Below are 22,824 nucleotides of genomic sequence, written 5' to 3'. Positions count from 1 at the left end.
CCCTGATGACTTCCGCTGTACTATTTTTATCATCCCCTATCAAACTGCGTACATTTGACACCTTGTTCAGGTTACTAGATCTAGAATATTTTACTAAGAAGAAAGTCCAGTTTTTGAAATCTGGAACATTAGACAAACTTGGATTTGGTATTCCACAAAAATCTCTGGTTGAGGCATTTCTCAAAGTTGCATATCATATTGCTAAAAGCAAGAAACCGCATACTATTGGAGAGACGTTAATTAAGCCATGTGCGCTGGAGATGGTTGAATTAGTTTGCAGATTGGAACAGAGAAAAAAAATCTTGAGGCAATTCCATTTTCAAATGATGTGACACGTTCAAGAATAGTTGAAATTTCTTGCAATATCTTGAAAAAGATCATCGATGAATTGAAAGTATCGTCATTTCCCTTTAGTATGCAACTGGATGAAACTACAGATATCTCGAACTATAGTCAACTTCTTGTTTTTGTTCGTTACGTGTCTCTCGATACTATCAAAGAAGAATTTTTATTTTGTGAGTCTCTTTTGCGAACTACAAAGGCAGTTGATGTTTTAGCAATGTTAAATGCTTTCTTTACCAAACAAGACTTCGACTGGAAAGAAAAACTTCATTCACTTCATACAGATGGAGCACCTGTGATGCTTGGCAATAAATCTGGTTTTGCCCTGTTGGTAAGAAAAAAGTCTCCTAATGTTCTTGTTACTCATTGTTTTTTACATAAACATGCGCTGGCTACAAAAACTCTTCCAACCAGCTTAAAAGAAGCATTATCAAAAGTTATTAAAACTGTACATTTTATTAGACGTAGAACTCTTAATCATCGTCTCTTTAAAACGCTGTGTCAAGAAATGGACGCAGAACATGAGGTACTCCTGTACCACAGAGAATTGCGCTGGCTGCCACTAGGACAGGTTTTGAAACAATTTTTCATGTTGAAGATCGAATTATCACTTGTTCTAGAAGAAAAAGATAACTCATTCTTCGAATATTTAAACAAAAAAGATTTTATCTATAAATTGGCTTACCTGGTAAAATTTTTTTAACAACATGAACAATATAAGTCTTTTAATTCAATGATCCGATATCACCATTATGGATGCAACTAAGAAATTACAAGCATTCCAATTGAAGATGCCACTTAGAAAAAAATAGAATTCAAAATGAGATATATGCAAACTTTTAAATGCTGGACGAAGTGCTTTCTGAAAATGGATTTCGATTCAAAAACACTAGGAGAGTTCTGGTCTTCTGTGAAAGAAGTCTATCCATTGCTTGTAAAGCGAGCTATTTCAGCTATAATTCCGTTAGCTACGATATCTTAACAAAGCCGGACTTTCCACAGTTGTGACAATAAAAACAAAACAGCGTTATCGATTGAATGTTGAACATGTTACGTGCGTTGCTTTGTCGAAAACCATACCTCTATTCAATTTATTAATTAAGGAAAAGCAGCAACAACCTTCAGAATAAAAATTTTAATTTTAAATATTTTGTATACTACTGAAATAATAAAATTAAATGCTAAAATAAATTAAATACTAAAAATTGATGTTTTTTGCAATTTTTTTTCTCAGAGGGGTGGTTCGTGACTTCTTAAAAAATTTTAAAAGGGGTCCATTGTATCAAAAAGGTTAAGAAATACTGTTCTATGGGAACACCAAAAAGTTCTGTGATTTTTAATAGAAAGATTTGGTAATGCTTTCGGTAAATTTTACAATAAATTATGGTTTTATAATGCGTTATGAAGTTTGGTAAATGTGAAAATTATATCATGATACCTTAGAGCATGACATAGAAACTATTTATTCGGTTAAATTAACTTTTCAGTTTCGTATTTTTTACTAAATGTGTCGTAACAAGAACTCTAAGTTTGAAAAATTGGAATTTTTAATTGATTGTTACCATATGAGCAGCAAAATTACCAAATAAATGTTTTAAGTACCGTATATTTTGACTTTATTAGCCAGAACTATATTTTTAAGTCAAAAATAACATTATTATACAGTGAGGTAATTTTACCAGATTTTTTTATATACATGAGTGCAACATATTTAGATTAACTACGAATTAAAAAATATAAATTTCAGTAACAAACCTGCCTCAAAAAATAAAATACTCTTAAAATATTATTTTAGTTATGTTCGATTTCCCAATTTAACTCTTCATTCAAAATTACTAGCATATCAAACCGTTCAACTATTATATTACACATGTATATTTAAACAGAAAAAAAAACATGCGAATATTACCTTTTAATATTAAATAGAAAAGAAAATAAAAAAATATCTCATTTTTTCATTACTCTATTTTATCTTGTTTCAGGGTTCGTATTGATTCGAAAAACATATAATTTCAGTCAGACAGCAGTCAAGACATGAACTGACGATAACTTCAAAGAACATATTTATTAATATTACTGTCCGTTGCAATATATTTTACAAGTCAAATGTACGGGTAGATCTGTATTTTCATATTCATGATAAGTTTATGGCCATAATCGTATTTTTACGGTCAGTGATTAGGACATATTTTGTCTGTCATTAACAGTAATCTAGCGGTGAAATTTTTTTTAAAATTGTACTTTGCGAACGTATGATGCAAAATGATTTTGAAATTAAAATAAAAGCAGAAAAACACAAAATAAATATTTCAATTAACTTTCTGTATATTTTTTGAATAATATATATTCTGTATATTTGAAATATATATAACTGTAATATATATATTCTGTATTTATAATAATAATATATATTATGTAATAACCTCATCACAATCATTGAGCGTATTTTGAGATTCATTGTAAGTGACGTCTTGGAGAGAAAGCATTATATAAATACAATGTTTACTATAACAGCTTTTTTGTTAAGAATGATACTAATAATTGTAATGGATTTTAGGTTGCTTTCTGTTAACAAAAATGATATTTGTAATATAACTAAACAAGTCTTAGTGTGTTCATGTTTGCATTTTATAAAATGAAAAATAGATATATGTTTCTAAAATTTTATCTTCTATTGATGTCTGAAGTTTAAAATATGCCAAACTTTAAACATGCTTAAATGAATTGCACTAAATTTAAATCAAATTTCACCCTACTTCACTTTCATATAAAACAATAGGTACACTAAAATGTACTTATTGTTCGATATGCTATTAAAATTAGATGAAATTTTGTTTAAATTTTGTTAAATTTGTTTGTTTAAATATAACTAAATTTAAACCAAATTTCACTCTACTACTTCATGTAAAACAATAAGCAAACTAAAATGTACATATTGTATTATATAATATTAAAATTGGATGAAACTCTGTTTAAAGTTTGTTATAATTTATTTAAAACATACACCTGATTTCTGCAGCTATTTTTAAAATTTATCTTTTATTGATATCCGAAGTTTAAAATGTGTCAAACTTTAAACATATTTAGACGAATTATAACTAAATTTAAATCAAGTTTCACTCTACCACTTTACCTTCATATAAAACAATAAGCAAACTAAAACGAACTTATTGTTTTATATAACATTAAAATTATATGAAATTTTGTTTAAATTTTGTTATAATTTATTTAAAACTTACAACCGATTTCTGCAACTATTTTTAATATTTTATCTTTTATTGATATCCGAAGTAAAAAAAATATGCCAAACTTTAAACATGCTTAAACGAATTATAACTAAATTTAAAACTAATTTCACCCTACCTTTCTTTCATATAAAACAATAAGTACACTAAAATGTACCTTTTGATCGATATGATATTAAAATGAGATAAAATTTTGCTTAAATTTATTATATCAATTTAAAATTTAATGTCTTATTAAGAATACTGGCATAAAATATTAAAAATGAACTTGTCACTAATTAAATAACGTTTATTTTGAAATAAAACGTTTGTCCTCGCAAATTACTTCTCACATATTTTTTAAACGCCAGGTGAATTAGCACAAAACTAACATTCATAATGAAAGGCAGATTGAAATATTGTCTTGCTTAAACTATACAAGTTTATTTCTTTCCGCCATATATTTCCTCCATTACGTTAACGTTGATGTAATTATTTATCAGAGGAAGCTAAAGAAAAATATAAAAATATTTTCGAGAGTTCTCATTTTAAATTCTCAATCATAGTCAATTCTAAAGAAAAAAAGAATGAAGAGGAATACTTAAAATGTTTATTAATGACATTCAGTTTTCTTTACAATTTAAGATACTTACTCTCCATTTTTTTACTCTTCTCCGAAATCAATAAATCTTCATTTTGCTAACTTATTCGACTCCAATTGTTATTTAATTTTTATTTCCATGTAGACTGTTTTTAAACAGAATGTCAATTAATCAAAAGAGCCAAGATTTTTATTTCAATTTACATTTAAAAAAAATAGTTGATGGAAAAAGAATTTTTATTATTTTTGAATTATTGTTTCTAAACGATGTCTTATGTAAGATACATTAAAAAACAATATTTATGCATTAAAAAATTTCCTAATTGCGCTTAAACTTAGATTTTGTATGCTACGTAGTTAATAAGTAAAAGATTGTTATAATTATATTTTGTTTCATTAGTGATTGTAGTGAAAATTGTAGAAGTTAAATTTTAATGATTGTATTTTATATATTTTGCAAATTTTTTGTGCAATAAGGGTACACTGTTATGATTTTAATTCTGAAATTACTGTAAAATAACATCCAGCAGGAGCAACCAATTAACTCTGAAGTTTACAGAAAACAACGTTTTTTTACCTTTACGGTTTTGAAACCGTTAACCGTAAATACAGAACAATACGGTGTTTTAGCCATTTACAAAGAAGAGAGAGATCGTAAGAGACGGGAAATGCTAGACTTTTTGTGTTAAACAGCTTTATGGTGCTGTAATCTATTCGTTAATAAGAGTATCCTATTCTAATAGGAACTAAGTGGCTTCATAAGGTGGGCCTGGTTGGTGTGATAAAATTCAATTATTGTTGTTTAACCCTATTAGGTGAAAGCAGTTAATAAACGGTTTTGCTCACAGTTAAATGTTTGAAGAAAGTCTGATTTATGGTTATTTTAATGTTTTGTTTTAATATGATAAAATTACAACAAAATTAACTGTTATTTAACCACTTTTTCAAAGAAATTTCTAACAGTGTAACACATATTGAATGCAAAGAATATTGGAAAAGAAACTACAGAAATTAAAAAATTTATCTTCAAAAAAGGAAAGATTTTAGATCAAAAAAATATTCTCAATATTTTTTGCTTTACTGAAATCAATAAATCTTAAATGACACTAACCGTCATTTAAGCTTTCGTGATATATTGATTGTTTTTGAACACCATTATAATAGATTTCTTTACAACAATTTTTTATAGACAAACTAATTGATGGAAAAGTAACTATTTATAATTTTTCAATAGTTGTTTTGAACAAAATTATTCTATGCACAAAGATCCATATAACGTTAGATCCATATAACAAATTTTAACTTTAACCGAAACTATTTTGTTACATTGGAATTTTTGTATAAAAAATTAATAAATACTTCATAGTTATGATATATTTGTATTTTACATTTTGGAAAATGTCAATACAATGATTAAAAACCTCACGAAAACTATAAAATTGAAATAAACGATGAATTTATTAACGCTATTTATCAGACAAATACTTTACAATACACAAACTTTTCTTCTATGCAAATGACTTAGAACAGTATTACAAACTTTTTCGAACTAGATACAGTGCGAAAAATAAAAAAAAGGAATCAACCTAAAGAACTTTTGTTCTAATGATCGGCTTTAACCATTCTAGGTCCCATTCTTGATGATTCAATAGGGTGATATCAAATGTGGTAATTAATTAGTGCATACTATATTTTAAGTTACGAAATCAGACAAAAACCCTTACTTTTTCTGAATAAACATACCTCTTCTTTAGCGGATTCGGATTTCTGACCCTCAAAGCATAGGTGACCCCCAAAGGGTGTATCCGCAATCAGCGAAATATGGTCTTAGTAGCTCGGTCAGAAGAGTGGTCGAAAGTTTGGACCCTTTAATTTTACTTTCGGCGTATTTTGCCATACCTCGAAAACTTTTTGAGCGAATTTAATTTAAGCACATAACTTTAACACTATTTTACAAATTGATAATTCAATGCAAAATATATCCTTTAGTAAAAATTTATGATTTTTTATCATTTTATTTAATAAGAATCGAAAATTTTTGAATTGTAAGTTATACATTTTTCTACATCATTTTTAAAAATATAATTTTAAAAAGTAAAGTAAAAAATTTCCGCTAAATTGATGAATAATTTTTGAGAAATCAAATTTAAAAAATGCGACTTTTTTTCAAAGTTTGATTTTTCAGGAACTTTTCAAAGCGATCTTTAAAATGAAGTAAAAAATTATATACCTTCCAATTCAAACTTTTTTTGACTGTTATTAAATAAAATCATGAAAATAATAAATATTTACTAAAAGTTATATTATGCATGGAATTTGCTTTTGATAAATGAATTTAAAAAATTTTAAGCAAAGATTTTCCAAATCGTTTATAAAGTACTCGATGATCGTTTAGTACGCAAGTGAGTGGTTTATATAGCATATATTTTGGTCATACTAACCAAAATTATGGCAGTTTTTACCAGAAATGTCACTATCTTTCACTACGATAATTTTTCTGGAATATTTTCTCAACGAACTTTTTTTATGGATCATTAAAATTTTATGTGCGTGACTTAACACTTATTCTTTTATTAACTTATAGAAAGTGAATTATGACTAAAAATAATAACAATGGAAAAATAAATCTAGTTCACTATTAAGCAATCTTATGTGCATTTGAAAGAATTTCAGCCATTAACAAACAAATTCTGAATACCATAAACACAAAAAATATGATATTTTCCATCAATTGTCTGATAAGAAATATTATATTATGTTTCATGTAAGCTTTAACTCCCAATAGAAAAGTAAAACTGCAGAACCATCGTATTTGATTAATAACTATCGTGTCATCTAATTTTTTTCGATATAAATTTTCACATTGGATCTCAGAAAAACGAAACACGAAGAAAAATAATTAGATTGGCTTGGGGCCAAAGGGTGATATTATCTGTCGACTGCAGACATGATATTGCGATAAAAACAAGTCCCGTGGCTCCGATGTGATTTAAGGGTAAATATTTCACCAGAATGATATGATCTTTTGATCATCACAGTAAAAATGTTTTGTATGCTGTGAGCACCATATGATTTTTTTTCTGTAAAAGGGATTTTTTCCTTTTAATTTTAAGCTAATTATAAAAATATTTAGTTTAACAAAAAGTTTCCCTTGTATTTTCCATTTTTCAGTTTATTTGTTTATTTATTTATTTTTTTTTTTTACTTTTCTGTGAAAAAAAATTTCTTGTTATAACTAACTGAAACAAAGTTTCCATGATCCCAAGGCTGATGAGGGCAAACATTTAGCTCTTCAAACTAAAAAAATAAATAAATAAATAAATAAAAAATATAAAAAAAATTTAAATTTTTTTAATTGTAACTGACGAAATAAAAATTTATTTCCGTATTTCTTATTTAAAGGGTAGTAATGGTTTTTAAGACATCCTTTTCAGGTGACAAAAGACACAGCACTGGAGTGGGAGTTAGGTCCCAGTCTATTTGGTTGAAATTTTTTATATGCTGTAGGGGAAATCTTTCAGATCAAAACACTTAATGAGAATAAATATAAGCAGAATAAAAATAAGCAGAGTTTGATATGTGGAGTGTTATACGCAAAGCAGGTGTAGCCGACCCCGGGGCAACAGATAATCTGATGTAAGACCAATATATTGGGAAACACAAATGAACGCTACCTGTAAACTAAATAAGCAAAATCGATATTCGTCCAGCACCAATTCATCCCTGTGTGTACGAGCGTTATCGTTCATAAATAGGAAATTCGGACCATAAGCTCCGCTGAAAAGTCTCAAAAATCAAGGATCTCGTCCCTGTATCTCTGAATATCTCTAACGAACACATGAAGGTCGATATGCCCGCTTGCTATGATTCCCACCCAGACCATCAGAACATCTCGACCATAGTGGTTGTTTTTGAGAATATTTCAAGTCTGATATCAACTCTTGAGTTGTCTGCAGATGAGAATCCGCCTTGGGTCTCTGTCCAGACAGAATTGCGAGTCATCACTGAAGGGATCCGCCTGCAATCATTCTTTGTCCATGACAGGCCCAGTCCTCAGTACTCTTACCATAAGCTCCGCGGAAAAGTCTCAAAAATCAAGGATCTCGTACCTGTATCTCTGAATACCTCTAACGAACACATGAAGGTCGATATGCCCGCTTGCTATGATTCCCACTCAGACCATCAGAACACCTCGACCATCGTGGTTGCTTTTGAGAATATTTTAAGCTTGATATCGACTCCTGGGTTGTCTGCAGATGAGAACACGCCTTGTGTCGCTGTCCAGACTGAATTGCGAGTCATCACTGGAGGTATTCACCTACAATCATCCTTTGTTCATGGCAGGCCTAGTCCATCATATGCCAGTTCATATAGTTATCATATGCCAGTCAAAGGAATGCAGACTACAGGATGCATGGTATACAGGCTACCTGCATTAAGTCTCTGGGTGACTGCTATTCATGAAATTAATGTTATTGTTGCATTATACAGGTTGCGAGACGGTCTTGAGCTGGTGCTGTTGCTTAGTTCGGCTTGACCAGGTAGGAAGATCACTGTTCCTGTGTTTGTAAACTGTTTCTGAATAGTTAATATCACATTTCTCGAAACCCTGAGTTCTCTACAACAGGTAACATATAGCCTGTCTCGAGCTTTCCAACTATCCCAGCGCCACTCTGCCTTAAGACTTCCCAGGTCACTATAAAGTAGAGGTGTTTATGAATAGCTTAGCTATCATTTGATACCTTATTTACGTATAGGCGATACTTTTTTTTAAAAAACCAGTTCTTACACTTAATTTTTTATAAGTGTATATAGGACAGTTTAAAATAAAAATTAGAGGTCAAGAGAGTCCTAATCACTAACTTAAGAAGCATGAAATATGACTTAAAGTTAATCCTTGTACAAAAATTAATTCTTAAAATTATATTTAGTTATTATATTAATTATTATTATTCATTATATCCAATCTCAGTTTTGTATTGTGATTTAAAGAAGCAGTTCCACTATAATATGCTTTCGGCCACGGAGGCCGGGGTCGTAAAGGCTCCATAACTTCGAATTAAATAATAATAAAGTTTCCATTGATTCTACAACAATCTTTAAAAACATTTTATTCTCATGATTTAGAAACATTGAAGGAACACTGAAAATGGTATGAAGCGACGTGATGCAAAAATATTTGTACCACATGTCTAAAACAACTCAACAATTGAATATTTTAGGAATCTTTCTCTTCAGTGTATTTTGACAAAAAAAACCGATGCTTCATTTCGATTATAATTATTTCAAATTTTATAACGTTGTTGTTTCATGTTGTAATTCCTTTCATTCATTTTTTGCTTTGGTTGTAACTCATCATCTTTGTTGTAATTTATTTCAATTATAATTATTTAAAATTTGATAACGTTTTTGTTTCTTGTTGAAATTCATTTAATTAATTTTTTTGTTGTAATTCATCACCTTTGTTGTCACTCATTTCGATTATAATTATTTTGAATTGGATAACGTTTTAATTTTTTTTCTGAATATGAATTTGAATCTTCCTAACCGAGAAAAAGTATGGTCAAAACTAGCATACGGAAAAATGTACGATTTTTCAGGCTTAATGTGAACACCAAGCTCGGTAACACGAATGTACGCTTTTTAGCAACTAACTTTCTTTATGAGTGTCCTGCAATTTTTAGTATTTTAGGAAGCATCATTACTCACGGTAAATATTAAAGTAGATACACAAATTATAGAAAAAAAAGTTATTTTATCTCGCAAAAAGTTAAAGTATGATTGACTATGGACCTTGCATAGAAACAAAGCTCTAAATTAAATACCTTTTGAGTTGCAATAATTTTTTTCGAAATAACAGAAAATACAATTACTAACACGCATTATATTGAGAAAAGTGGTTAAAACTACCAGAAAACTTTAAAACATGATGTGTTTTTGTCTCTATATGAACACCAAAATTTTCGATAGTTTTAACTGAAGCACTGTGTAATTAGTTTGGTAAAATTAACATTAAAATATGGTTTTATAATCATTGTTAAAGTTTTGTAAATGCTATAAAATGTAAAAAATTTATCATAATACCTTAGAGCAGGACATATAAGCCATTTATTTGGCTAATTTTTTTTTCTCCATTTTTTTATTTTTTTTTTCTAAATGCGCAGTAATAAAACCTATAATTTTGAAAATCAGAATTTCCAGTAAATTATTACCACATAAGGGGAAAAAATACTAAATGAATAGTTTAAATACCATATATTTTGTTTTTATTAACCAGAATTATCATTATTGTTTTTTACCATAGATACGTTATTACCATACATTACGGTAATTTTGCTGGAATTTTTTCTCCCTCTCATAAGAAGACTCAGAAGAATTTTTACATACAAGCCATTACAAATGAAATTCTCATTGGCCCGTATAATTAATTATAAAATATTAAGCACATAGTTTGATTTTGACCGAGTTGCTAACTTGATTTATTTCCCCTTCTTCTTCTTCTTTCAAATCCCCATTTCCAGCCTATCTAGACAAGGTCCATGAGTTTGTTCACCTTCAAAAAGTCTAAAACAAGTAAGGATCTTTCTGTAAGGTTTTGTTTTAAAAGACCGAGGCAGTCCAGTAGATGTTCAGGGGATGTCTGGGCCGAAGAGCACTTGGTACAGAGGGCAAAACACTTTTCTCCTCCAAAGTACCTTAGTGATTTCTGGTGTCCACAGCGGAGACATGTGATGGCGGTTTGACACTGACGATCTTTGTCAGCTGTCAAACAGCTACCCGGTCTGGTACCCTGTTACCAATTGTGACTGGGTGGAGCGAGCCATGTTGATTTACTTTTGACTTTAGCAATGGAGAAGAGCTCTAAGGAGGTATGAGACACTGGAGGCGCAGTGGCCTCAGCTGCACCTGCCTCGGCAAGACTATCTCAAAGATGCCATTGTGATAATTAGCATTTTTTTATTGTTAGCATGCGTTGTGCTAAACATTTTAATAATAAATTTGCCACGATATCAAACCAACATGTAAGAGATAAAAATTAAATCCCATCTCACTTAAACGATATTAGTTTATTATGCTTACATATTGTCTTGATTTTTGACTGTACAACTTTGAATCTTGAAATACTTGAAGTTCTACTTATTTAAAATGGCGGATTAGCTGGTCGCTAGTGGCAGTTACTAATCAATAAATCAGTACTGTACATCCGACAAAATCCTGCACAAAACTGAAAGATATGCACAAGTAAACTGATAAAATTAAAATAATTTCTATATTTTTTGTTATTATATTTTGTGCTTCGCTGTAGCTTAAGTTTATACGATCAAGAAAAACAAGTTTTTAGTAGTAGTACATCCCATGAAAATAGAGATTAACTGTATTCTGTATCATATACTTAAAACCACCTTATTATAGTCAAAATATACCACAGTGAAGCAATTTAATACGGTAGTCATCCCTTTCGAAGGGCTATAAAGACCTTTTTGAAGTATTAATGGAGTTTTTAAAGATACCTAATACTATTAATATAATACAGTGTACCTATATTAGTATATTTAGTGCCTATCAGTACAAAAGCTAATCAAAGGTCATTGGCGTCAATAATATTATGACGATTTTTTGCATATCCCCTAAGCGAATTGTTATTATTATTTCTCAGCTAATTTTGCTTTATAGTAAATAGTTTATATATTTTTTTAATTTCTGTCAATTATTAGCAAAAATTAACTATGCATCATTGGCGCCAAAAATGGTATGCCATTTTTTAACTTTTTTTCTAAATAAATTACGATTTCCACCGTATTTTTGCTGTTTAGAAGATGCTTTTTTTCTGTTTCATTTAGTACTTATTATCAAAATTAAGCATCAATTGGTGTCAAAAATAGTTTGACGACTTTTTACACTTACCTGAACTTCTCAAAGCATGTATGTCGAACCTGATAGGCTGACCCATGCGTGATGTCTCTTGTAAGTACCCAATTGGGATGTGATTTGCCGTGATTTTTCGTTGATTTAAAAGTTTACAATCAGCAGCGGCAATTGTTTAAAAAAAATCATGAACTGAGAACTGGAACTGGTGGGGAAAATTTATACTTTATCGGTTGAATTCTTTCCAAACCAATTATAAAGCTGTTTTCCAATTATAAAGTTTCGAAAACCATCTGTCAAATTTAAGAAACCCTGTACGGAAAAGGAGCAGGATTTTTTTAACAAACAATAAACAGAGAAAATGTTTTTCCTTTGTTTAAAGCAAAGGGCATAATACACTTTAAAGTGTAGTATGCGTTTGCATTATAAATCCATTCTCAAAGTTGATTGGTAGGGAAAACTCCGTATTCAGTTTTTAGAGCAGCTTACGAACATGTCTTTTAGAAAAGCAAGAACATTTCCCTATTTTCATATCCCTTTGGGGAAAGAACTGTTTTTGACAGCATCTAACTTCATGTCATGTTGTCTGTCCGCTGTTGTTAGTATTTCAAGCAAAAGAGTTGGAATATTTAAATTCGACTATAAACGGGTATAAGGATATTTCAGCTTAAAAAAAGGGATTTTTTAAAAATAAATAAATAAAAAAGTTATTATAAAAAGATAATATAGCAAAATTTTTGAAATGTCTTAAAGGAAAGTTCTGATGAAGGAAAAATTAAATTTATCAAATCGAAAACTGTACTTTTTATTCACGTTTCTTTAACAAAGTTAACTAATTTCTTAATTACGATATTTGATTCTAAATTATATTAAACATTTAATTAATATAGTTTTTTAATTTCCTTGAAATTAATCTTGTATTTATTAAACTAAAAAATACTTATAGTAAAATAGTGTATTAAATTTTTGATTTCTTAAAGAAAAAAAAACTGTTCTGATGAAGAAAAAATAAAACTTATCAAATCGGGAAGAAGTATTTCTTTTTCACTTTTCTTAAAGTAAGTTAACCATTTTCTACATTAATTGTGATGTTCGAATTTAAATTTTATCGAACAATTACTATATAATTTATCTTATTTGTTTGCCCCTAATCTTGTATTTATTTAACTAAAAACAAATTTTTAAGGGGAAATGAAAAATTCACTTTGATTTTGTAGAAAAGAAAAAAAAATTCTTTAAAATATCATGCATGCAAACATGATAAACAAAATAACTAACGTTAATTTTTTTCCTCATGTCCTCAAATTCTGTTTTGTTTATTTTATTTCATCCCGGAAAAACACCGTTCAATTTTCCAGAACTTTACATTCCCGTACAGTACAGGCTATACTTATACTTACATTCAAAGAATATGTAAAAGCATAAATAAAGTAAAGTGAAAAATGCAATTCAAAACGCATTCTTCATAAATAGAACTGCATTAATTGTCTTCTTTCTCTCAGAATTGGTTGCATTCCGTTTTCCTAAGAAATTTATTTTAAAGTAAGATTACATTTGTACAATGCATCTAAAAGAAAAAAAAAACGGACCATCCTGAATAATTTTTGATTCAATTCATGGGATCTTTATGCTCTAGGACTAAATCTGAGCAAAATAGGTAGGGTTGTTCCTGAGGATTCAAATTTTAAGAAAGTCGTATATTTAAAACACGATTTCTCAGAATTTGTTTAACTGATTTCGCTGAAATATTACATTTTACCACATGGTAAAAAACTCATAAAAAAGAAGAAAAATTAACAATTGAGTGTCCAAACTTAGGACCGCTCTCCTGACTATCAGGATCACATTTCCCAGATCATGGTAACTCCCTATATTTTTGGTCCAAGAAATCCGAATCCGTTAAAAAAAGGTATGTTTATGCAGAATTCCGTTTTTATGCCTGATTTAGTAATTTCAAGTACCTTCTGCACTAATTAATAAGCCTATTTGAGGTCAAAAGTCATTTATACATAAGATCAAGAGTTATTCAGGAATGTCCGATTTCTTTGGCGTACTGAACATTTATTTAAGACCTACATATTTTTAAAGTGCTAAAATATTCTAATTTCCATACATCATTCGTTTAAAGAAATAAAAAAAATTGATTCTAATTAAAGATACCTAGATGTCTTATAAATAAAACTGTGTGAATAAAATTTTACATTGAGAAGGAATTCTGATAACTTTGCCGTACTGTATAGCAAAATTTAAACCATTCATTTAGTAATTTTGTTGTTCATATGGTAACGCGGTTTAACGGAAATTATGTTTTTCAAAAATATAGATCTTATTACTGCACATTTAGTAAAAAACAATCAAAACTGAGAAGTAAATTTAATCGAATAAATTGTTTTATGCATGTTCTATTATATCATAATAAAATTACCAAATTTTCTCATATATTATAAAATTATATGTTATCGTTGATTTTACCAAAATCATTACCAAATTACTTCGGTAAATACTACCGAGCATTTAGGTGTCTCCTCTGAGCCAGATGCGACTTTACACATTGTCGACTCCCGGGCACTNTTTGCGAGTGCTGTATTGCGGCGAGCGTAGGGTTGCCTCTGAGTGAGGGTTACTAGATAAGGCGGTGAAACAGTTGACAAATAAAACCGCGGCGAGTGGAGGTGCCCGGGAGTCGACAATGTGTAAAGTCGCGAGCCAGATACTCGGTAAATTTTGACATGTTCTAGTAGTTTTGACCATACTTTTTCTTAGTGCAATAACATTAATTTAATTTTCTCTATATATAGTTTATAACATATAAGATGTGATTAATTTTGTGTGCAATATCTTTAAAGTTAAATTTAAAGTTAAATTTAAAGTTAATTGATCATTCATTGTTATAAATATATTTATGATAGCGTTGATCGCTATTACTAATATTTTAGCGGTTGTTAAAGGTTCATCGTTGACTTTTGGCCGTTATATATACATTTTAATTTGGATGTAAAAATAATAAAGATACGAAATCTCTTAAAGGGATCAAGATAACCTTCTCTACATCGAGAATTTTTGATTGAGAAGCATATTCAACGGTTGGGACTGGGAGGCCCTAAAGGACAACCCCAGTCATCACAAATTTGAAATAGAAATTGAATGAATTTGTTCCCAACGGACATTTAGGAGCATGGAGAAGAGTTCCAAGGTTGGCGAATTGCCAAAAGATAACATAGCCAAAATAAAGTCAATCCCCCATAATAAATATTAGGTTTGGAAATACTTCGGCGATCTCGAATCTCCAAGAAGGCTGTAAGAATTAGTGTAACCATGCAACTGAAACATATTTGTGGTAAGAAATTAATAATAAAGAGTTATAAACCGATTTTTGTTTTCGATTGGTAAAGACAGTGAATTAATGAGTCCACATTAATATTTAAATAAAAAGATAGCCGTTACATTGATCGATAAGAAAAGAATAAAATATTTTACTTTCGCCTTTTATAAAAATTAACTAATTGGTTTAATTTAATCATAGTTAGATTAATAATGATTAAAAAATAAGTTTAAGTAATTAAAAAGATTTTAATAGCTAGGAAATATATGTAATGCCTATTGTGGCATCACAATATTGTTAGAAGTTTACTTATTAATAATTCTGTGTTAGTTGCCATGTCACCAGACCTGTTGTATCTTGTTTCTTAACTATTTATTTTGACACTAAGTAGCATTTACTTTTATAACCGAGTAATATTCTCAATTTATTATGCATCGAAATGAATAAAGTTAAAGAAGTTACAGAAAATTCATAGCTCCCATAGAAGGCTATTTTCTTATAGATGGATCTATCCAATAAATAAAGATCTACGAATGAGTGGATTTCATTCCCGGTCGTAAATATACAGAGGGAAAATTTCTTCCCCACCTACAAATACTCATATTCACTTATTTCTACTTGAGCAAAAGTAATTGCTGTGAAGTGATAAATAATATTTTTTACGACAACGTGACACTAATGAAAGTGTGTTTTTATGAGTTAATTTCGAAGGCAGGCTATTTTCTTTTCAATGCAAGTTATTTTTATTCTCAAGAATAAGTGCTTGCTTTTGGCTAAAGTCATGCACATTCAAGGACCAGGAAATGGAATTGCTTTTCTTTACTTATCTTCTAGAGGTGGCAGGCATTTATTAGGATTCAAGAAGTGCATTCATCAAGAAGTACAAAGTTAACTATTTAACTAATATATATATACACACAGTCTTTGGCCAAATTATTAGACGCACTATAAGATTCTATGTAAAATCTTAATTATCAGGTGATACTATACAGCTTTTGTTTTTACAGGACTGAAATCGGTTTGCTATTGTTAACGTTCGTGCATCAATTGGTTAAATTCAACAATATATAACATAAATTTGACGATTGGATGTTGGATATATTAGGCGATTTATTATATAAATACAGAATATTTATTATATCAGGTATTATATTAGCATATTGTAATAATTAGATCAAATTATTAGACACACTTTAGTGTTTTAATAATTACATATCTTGCACGAGTTTACGGGCAATACTTTTATATTTAAACATACATGTAATGAATATTTATTCAGGAGATTTCTTTATATACTTCCCATAGAAGTGCAAACCAGTTTCCTCGTCTTAAAAACAGTAAGACTGTATAATATCACCTGATAATTAAGATTTTACAATCTTGTAGTGCGTCTAATAATTTGACCAATATATATATTTATATANAGATGTTTGCCAAATTATCATATCTCATGTTTGCCATAGTCCTGTCTTAACCTATAACAACTGCACTAGAATCTTGAAACATAGTATGATGGAAATTAGTTTTAATCTAAGTATACACTATCTACCAATAAGTATTTGGACACCTATGTAAATGACTATATCTGCGGTCCTGAGATACCTCACGCTCTCCGCCGGTATGTATCGCGTAGCGAACATCATCGGCATTAGTCTTATGCAAGATACCTACTACGCTAGTTTGGATGACAATGTACTTCCTACGTTGCAACAGTTTCACGGGGTGGACCCCTGTTACTTCCAAGACGACAATGCCAGCTGTCATGTTTCGAGGGTCACCAAGACTTGGTATGGTGCCAATGGGGTTAATCGAATGGACTGGCCTTCCCAGAATCCAGACCTGAACCCTATCGAGAACCTCTGCGACAAGTTGGATCACCGAATAAAGGGGTGTACTACCCGTCCAAAATCGGTGGAGGAACTTACATGTCTTCAAGCCGAGTGGAAGAAAATACCACTAGCCGTCACATAAGGACTAGTGGAAAGAATGCCCCGGAGGGTTCACGCTGTATATATATATATATGCTGAAACTCTAATATGCCCTTTGAAAATTGTACATTATTTTTACAGAGTTCTTAAAATAAAGCATATTTATTTTGCTGTTACGCTGCTAGTTATTCTTTATCATTTGCAATACATTGACGCATAGAATTTTAATAACCAGTATATTTTGTCTTCATTTTCAGTGTTATAATTATTTATGAATGCAATGCTACAGATAACTATGCAAACAATAATGGTTTCGTTTTATAATTTTTTTTCCTATAATTTCCGTTTCTACCCACAAAAGCAATGCTCAGTGTGAATTATTTAAACATCATCTTCCTTCCGGGAAACAAAGAGACTTTCTATAATATTAATGTCATGTGATCCATTTATTTAAATGTCAAGAAATAAATACTTAAGGGAACTTTTTAAGGTATGAGTAAGTATTAGCTTAAAACCATACCCTTCTATAAATTACTCTTTATTACTATATCAGCTATGTACTATATCCGTTATGTTATGTAATTAATTTATTTAAATGTTAGGAAATAAATATAAATAGTTAAATATTTAAGTGGGCTTTTTAAAGAATGAGTTAATATTAGCTGAAAACCATAGTCATAAATGAATTACGTTTTATCCCTATATCTGTTATTTACTATAACATTTATGTTATTTGATCAATTCATTTAAATGTTCAGAAATTAAAATAAATACTTAAGTGTATTTTTTAAAGTATGAGTTAGCATTAGCTTGAAAACCATACCCGTATATGAATTACTTTTTATCACTATATCAGTTATGTGCTATGTCAATTATGTTAAGTAATCAATTTATTTAAATGGTAAGAAATAGATATAAGTAAGTAAATAAAGATCTAACTAGACTTTTTAAAGTATAAATTAGCATTAGCTGAAAACCATAGTCATTCATGATTTACGTTTTATAGCTTTATTAGACTTTTTAGGTGAAATAGGCGCTACTACTAAATTAAAGTTCTCTATAATCCGCATTTAAAACTTTTGTATCTTATATCTGATTCCAAATGAATGATTTAAATACTTGTATTTTGTTTTTAATACCATGTTTTGTTTTTATTACCTTTATTTTACCCGAAATATCATTTCCATACAGCACGTAAGCTTTACCAGACTTGTTTACCTCCTGCGAAATGAAGTTATGACAAATAATATCAATATAGTCGTATTATTAATATGACGGTTTAAAACGAACAAGTCTTTCTTAAAGCAACTTCATTTGCTTTTTTCTGTAACTGGAACACTATAATTTCAGAGAACATAGTTTTGAAATTATATAAATAATATATAATCTCTTTTCATTAGAAATCAGTGATCACTAAATATTTTATAATAATTTAGTAATGGCTTAATTAATCAGTTAAGCTGAATTGATTAGTTTTACATGAAATTTCTTTTTAAAAATATGTCGTAGAAAGGATGTGATTATTTTTTTTACGTGCTTTTTGTTGTCAGGTGCAAAATATTACAAGCAATACACGTTTTAAAAAGTTCAAAAAGGTTTAAATTGATATTACAGCAAAAAGATTGCTATCCACTCTTTGGTTATTTAATTTATGAACTTTATTAAATAGAAAGTTAGTATTTTGGTTATGCTGTTAAAAGGATTGCTAACTTTATTTTTATATTAGAGTGGAAAGAAAATTTTAACTAAAAGTGAAGAACACTTTTAAGAACAAGAATTGTTAGATAAAATTTAAAAAAAAAATCTCTCGTGTCAAAGATTGATTTATAGAATTTTATTTGGAGCATGGAACACAATTTGCTTTTTTCTTTTCACTGAATGAATAAAGGAAAAGTGTCACTTTAAGTATAAAGAAGCTCTTGATGCATCCATTGAATTTATTTTATTTTATTACATTCTTTTCGGAAAATGCTTTATTTTCTCAGGCTTTCAGATTTTTCTTTTTGACATTTGTCAATATTTTAATTGAAACGCAAATTGAATTTTCAAATATTTGCTTGTGGTTCTACCAAATAAATATTTGCCAAAGAAAATATTGAAAAATATGCATTTAAATGGATATTAATTTGACAGACATTTGTTTTAGCCCATGAAAAGGAAAGATGAAAAAATATTCGATTTAATTTAATTGCAAATTTAATTGTTTTACAGAAATACTGGATAGGAAAGTTAATCGAAAAATGCAACAGACGAACGTCGATACTAGAACAACTGTAAAAAATATAAGTACTCTTATTGCAGGATTATTACAGTTTAAATAGTAAAGTAAAAAAAAAAAACTTTTTATATTTCTCTTAAAGTGCAGAGATTATACAGAAACTATGTGGATCGCGCTTAGACTCGATATATTCGAGCGAATATTTTTCTGATTTCACTGCGTTTTTTATAGTTGTAAGATGGGCATTATTTGTCTTTTTATTGCTGATGTTGCTTTACCTTCCAAAATAAATAGATAAATAAATAAAAATAACAAAAGCCCATAAAAGGGAGGGATAATTGTGAATTATCATATCTCATCTTTGCCGTGGTCATGTCTTAGTATATACCAACTATGTAACTTTTCATAGCAGGATTATTACAGTCTAAACCAGGGATGGGCAAACTTTTTTGATTTAGGGCAAAAAACAAGATTTTTTTTTTGATGGGGCAAGCAAAAACTTATAAAATAAAAAAACGATTTACAAATTTTAATTTAAATATTTAATGAGATGAATGAATTGCGATTTCATTTTAAAAGTTCCTTATATTGTGGTTCAAAGAGAGTTGTACTTATTTTAAGGAACGAGGCTAAATGCTTGTCTGTTAGCCTACTTCTGAATGATTTTTACTAAGGTTCATCGTTGAGGACACTTGTTCACTTATATATGATGAGGCAAACATAGCATTGATTTTCTGGGCACGAGATATTAAATTTGGGAAACTAGCTTTTGGTAATGATTTGAAAAACTCAAGCTTTAGCATACTTAAAAACAACTGCTTCAGATGATTGTTAGATTGCAAACTCAATTAATTCAAGCTGCAAACCCTACCTCACTGTTTCACAATTTACGTTGAAAGGCATGATAAAAATATCCAATTATGTTTGAATGGCACTGAAATCTGCGTTTAAACTCAAAATTGAGTTTTTTCAAGTCATCTTCATAATTCTCAAGCTTTTACTTATTCGCAATGGATCTGCAAGTTAAAATTCTATCCGAGGGCCGGATAAAATCTTTCGGCGGACCACAGTTGGCCCGCGGGCCGTAGTTTGCCCATACTTGGTCTAAACAATAAGGTAAAAAAAGGGCAACTTCTTATGCTCTTCTTCAGATGCAGAGATCATACAGAAACTATATAAATCGTCATTTGGGTCGCTGTATTTGAGCGAATATTTTTTAGATTTCCGAGTGGTAATGGTTTTTGTAGATGTAAGATGGACATCATTTGTATTTTTGTCTTTAATTATTCATCTTGGTTTTTCTTTAAAAATAATAAATAAAAAAAGTAATAAATAAAAAAAAAATAATAAAAAGCCATGAAAAAGAGAGATGTTTGCCAAATTATCATATCTCATGTTTGCCATAGTCCTGTCTTAACCTATAACAACTGCACTAGAATCTTGAAACATAGTATGATGGAAATTAGTTTTAATCTAAGTATACACTATCTACCAATAAGTATTTGGACACCTATGTAAATGACTATATCTGTGGTCCTGAGATACCTCACGCTCTCCGCCGGTATGCATCGCGTAGCGAACATCATCGGCATTAGTCTTATACAAGATACCTACTACTCTAGTTTGGATGACAATGTACTTCCTACGTTGCAGCAGTTTCACGGGGTGGACCCCTGTTACTTCCAAGGCGACAATGCCAGCTGTCATGTTTCGAGGGTCACCAAGACTTGGTATGGTGCCAATGGGGTTAATCGAATGGACTGGCCTTCCCAGAATCCAGACCTGAACCCTATCGAGAACCTCTGCGACAAGTTGGATCACCGAATAAAGGGGTGTACTACCCGTCCAAAATCGGTGGAGGAACTTACATGTCTTCAAGCTGAGTGGAAGAAAATACCACTAGTCGTCACACAAGGACTAGTGGAAAGTATGCCCCGGAGGGTTCACGCTGTAATTGCCTCTCGTGGAGGCTCTACCAACTATTGATTTCGAATAAAGTTTGTTTTACTTTTCAATCACACGTGTTCAAATTCTTATTGGTAGATAGTGTAGTGCCGAGTTGAGTTGTACGATTTAGTTACGCAAATTAAACAGTCATAAATTGGTTGTATAGTATTATGGTTTAACTTAAACGAAAGCATGGTTAATTTTAATACGGAATTAAAGTTTCAAAAGCTTGCTTGATAATATTAGTTAAAATATTTGTATAATTCTTTTGTAAAAATATGATTTCTTCGAAATTGTAGATTAATATGCAATTTCGTGTTGAACTCTAGTATTACATTCATACTTGTTAATTCGAATTTGCAATTATATATCTTTTTATGTAATAAAATTAATAAAAATAATTATTTTATGTTTACTTCAAGGAAAAATAAATTGTAACATGGAGTAAAATTTGAAATAAAAAATTACTAAAATAAATTTTAATATTGCGAAAAAATTATGTTTGAAATTATTGTAAACGATAAGTTTTTCACGTGAAATAAGGTATTGAATTTAATTAAATATTTGAATATCATTCTAAATAAAATTGCTCCTGTTATGTTAATTAGATTAAAAGAGTAAGTTTTTTTTTAAAAAAATTACTTTAGAATAATTTTAATTCTTATTTTAATTTCAAATCTTATTTGTTTTAACATCGGGAAATCATTTAAATATCTGGACTTAGGAAAAATGTTGAAAAATTATAATCAATGCTAAGACAACTAAGTTATTTTATATAGAAGTATTATTTGTTCAAGCATTGACTAACCACAGAATTTAAAATTGATTAAAGAACTTAAAACTCAATTAAATGCAGTTCGCTTTTGTACTCTTTGAATTCCATTTGATGAAATAAAGGGAAACAAGGAAGTTAAACAAACCTTCGTTAACTGGAAAAAATTCTACCGAACTTGAATTTGAATGTTCTGGAATAAAATCATTGACTTGTCTTAATACATCTAATTTCATCTGAACTGTTATCTTCAGTATATCGGCTTCATTTTCTTTTTGTTGAGGCATTCTATTGTCTCTGCTTTGATGTTATCGACTGAAGTTGAGGTTTGAGGCTTTAAGTTCCTTTCAAAATGTTCGTATGAGCTTACAAGAGAACCTATGATCTAGGAGGTTGTTACACTCTGTTAATTCATTGAGTGGAATGAGATGAACCGGAAATTGAATTGATATACCTTTCAAAAGTCGCTTCTAATGAATAATTGAATAGTTGTTTGTAACTAAGGTGTATTAGCTAAAGGTAATCTTTAAGATCTTCAATGAGCGTGAGATGGAATTGGAAAATATTGGAAGTTCGATATTGTTATGTAGAGTTGTCTCTTTG

General features: G+C 29.6%; 1 protein-coding gene across 1 annotated transcript; it reads left to right on the top strand.

Annotated features, from left to right (window-relative positions):
• Positions 1–415: 415 nt before the first annotated feature.
• LOC139425639 (protein FAM200C-like) lies at positions 416–7,655 on the top strand. The gene is made up of 2 exons (XM_071181041.1): positions 416–868; positions 7,602–7,655. Exons 1-2 carry the CDS (start codon positions 416–418, stop codon positions 7,653–7,655), a joined length of 507 nt encoding a protein of 168 aa, XP_071037142.1.
• The last annotated feature ends 15,169 nt before the right edge of the window (positions 7,656–22,824 follow it).

The sequence above is a fragment of the Parasteatoda tepidariorum genome, chromosome 5, assembly GCF_043381705.1.
Source record: "Parasteatoda tepidariorum isolate YZ-2023 chromosome 5, CAS_Ptep_4.0, whole genome shotgun sequence".
NCBI classification, from domain to species: Eukaryota; Metazoa; Arthropoda; class Arachnida; order Araneae; family Theridiidae; genus Parasteatoda; species Parasteatoda tepidariorum.
Note: the sequence above shows the minus strand (reverse complement) of the source record. Positions and strands in the feature narration are given on the sequence as shown.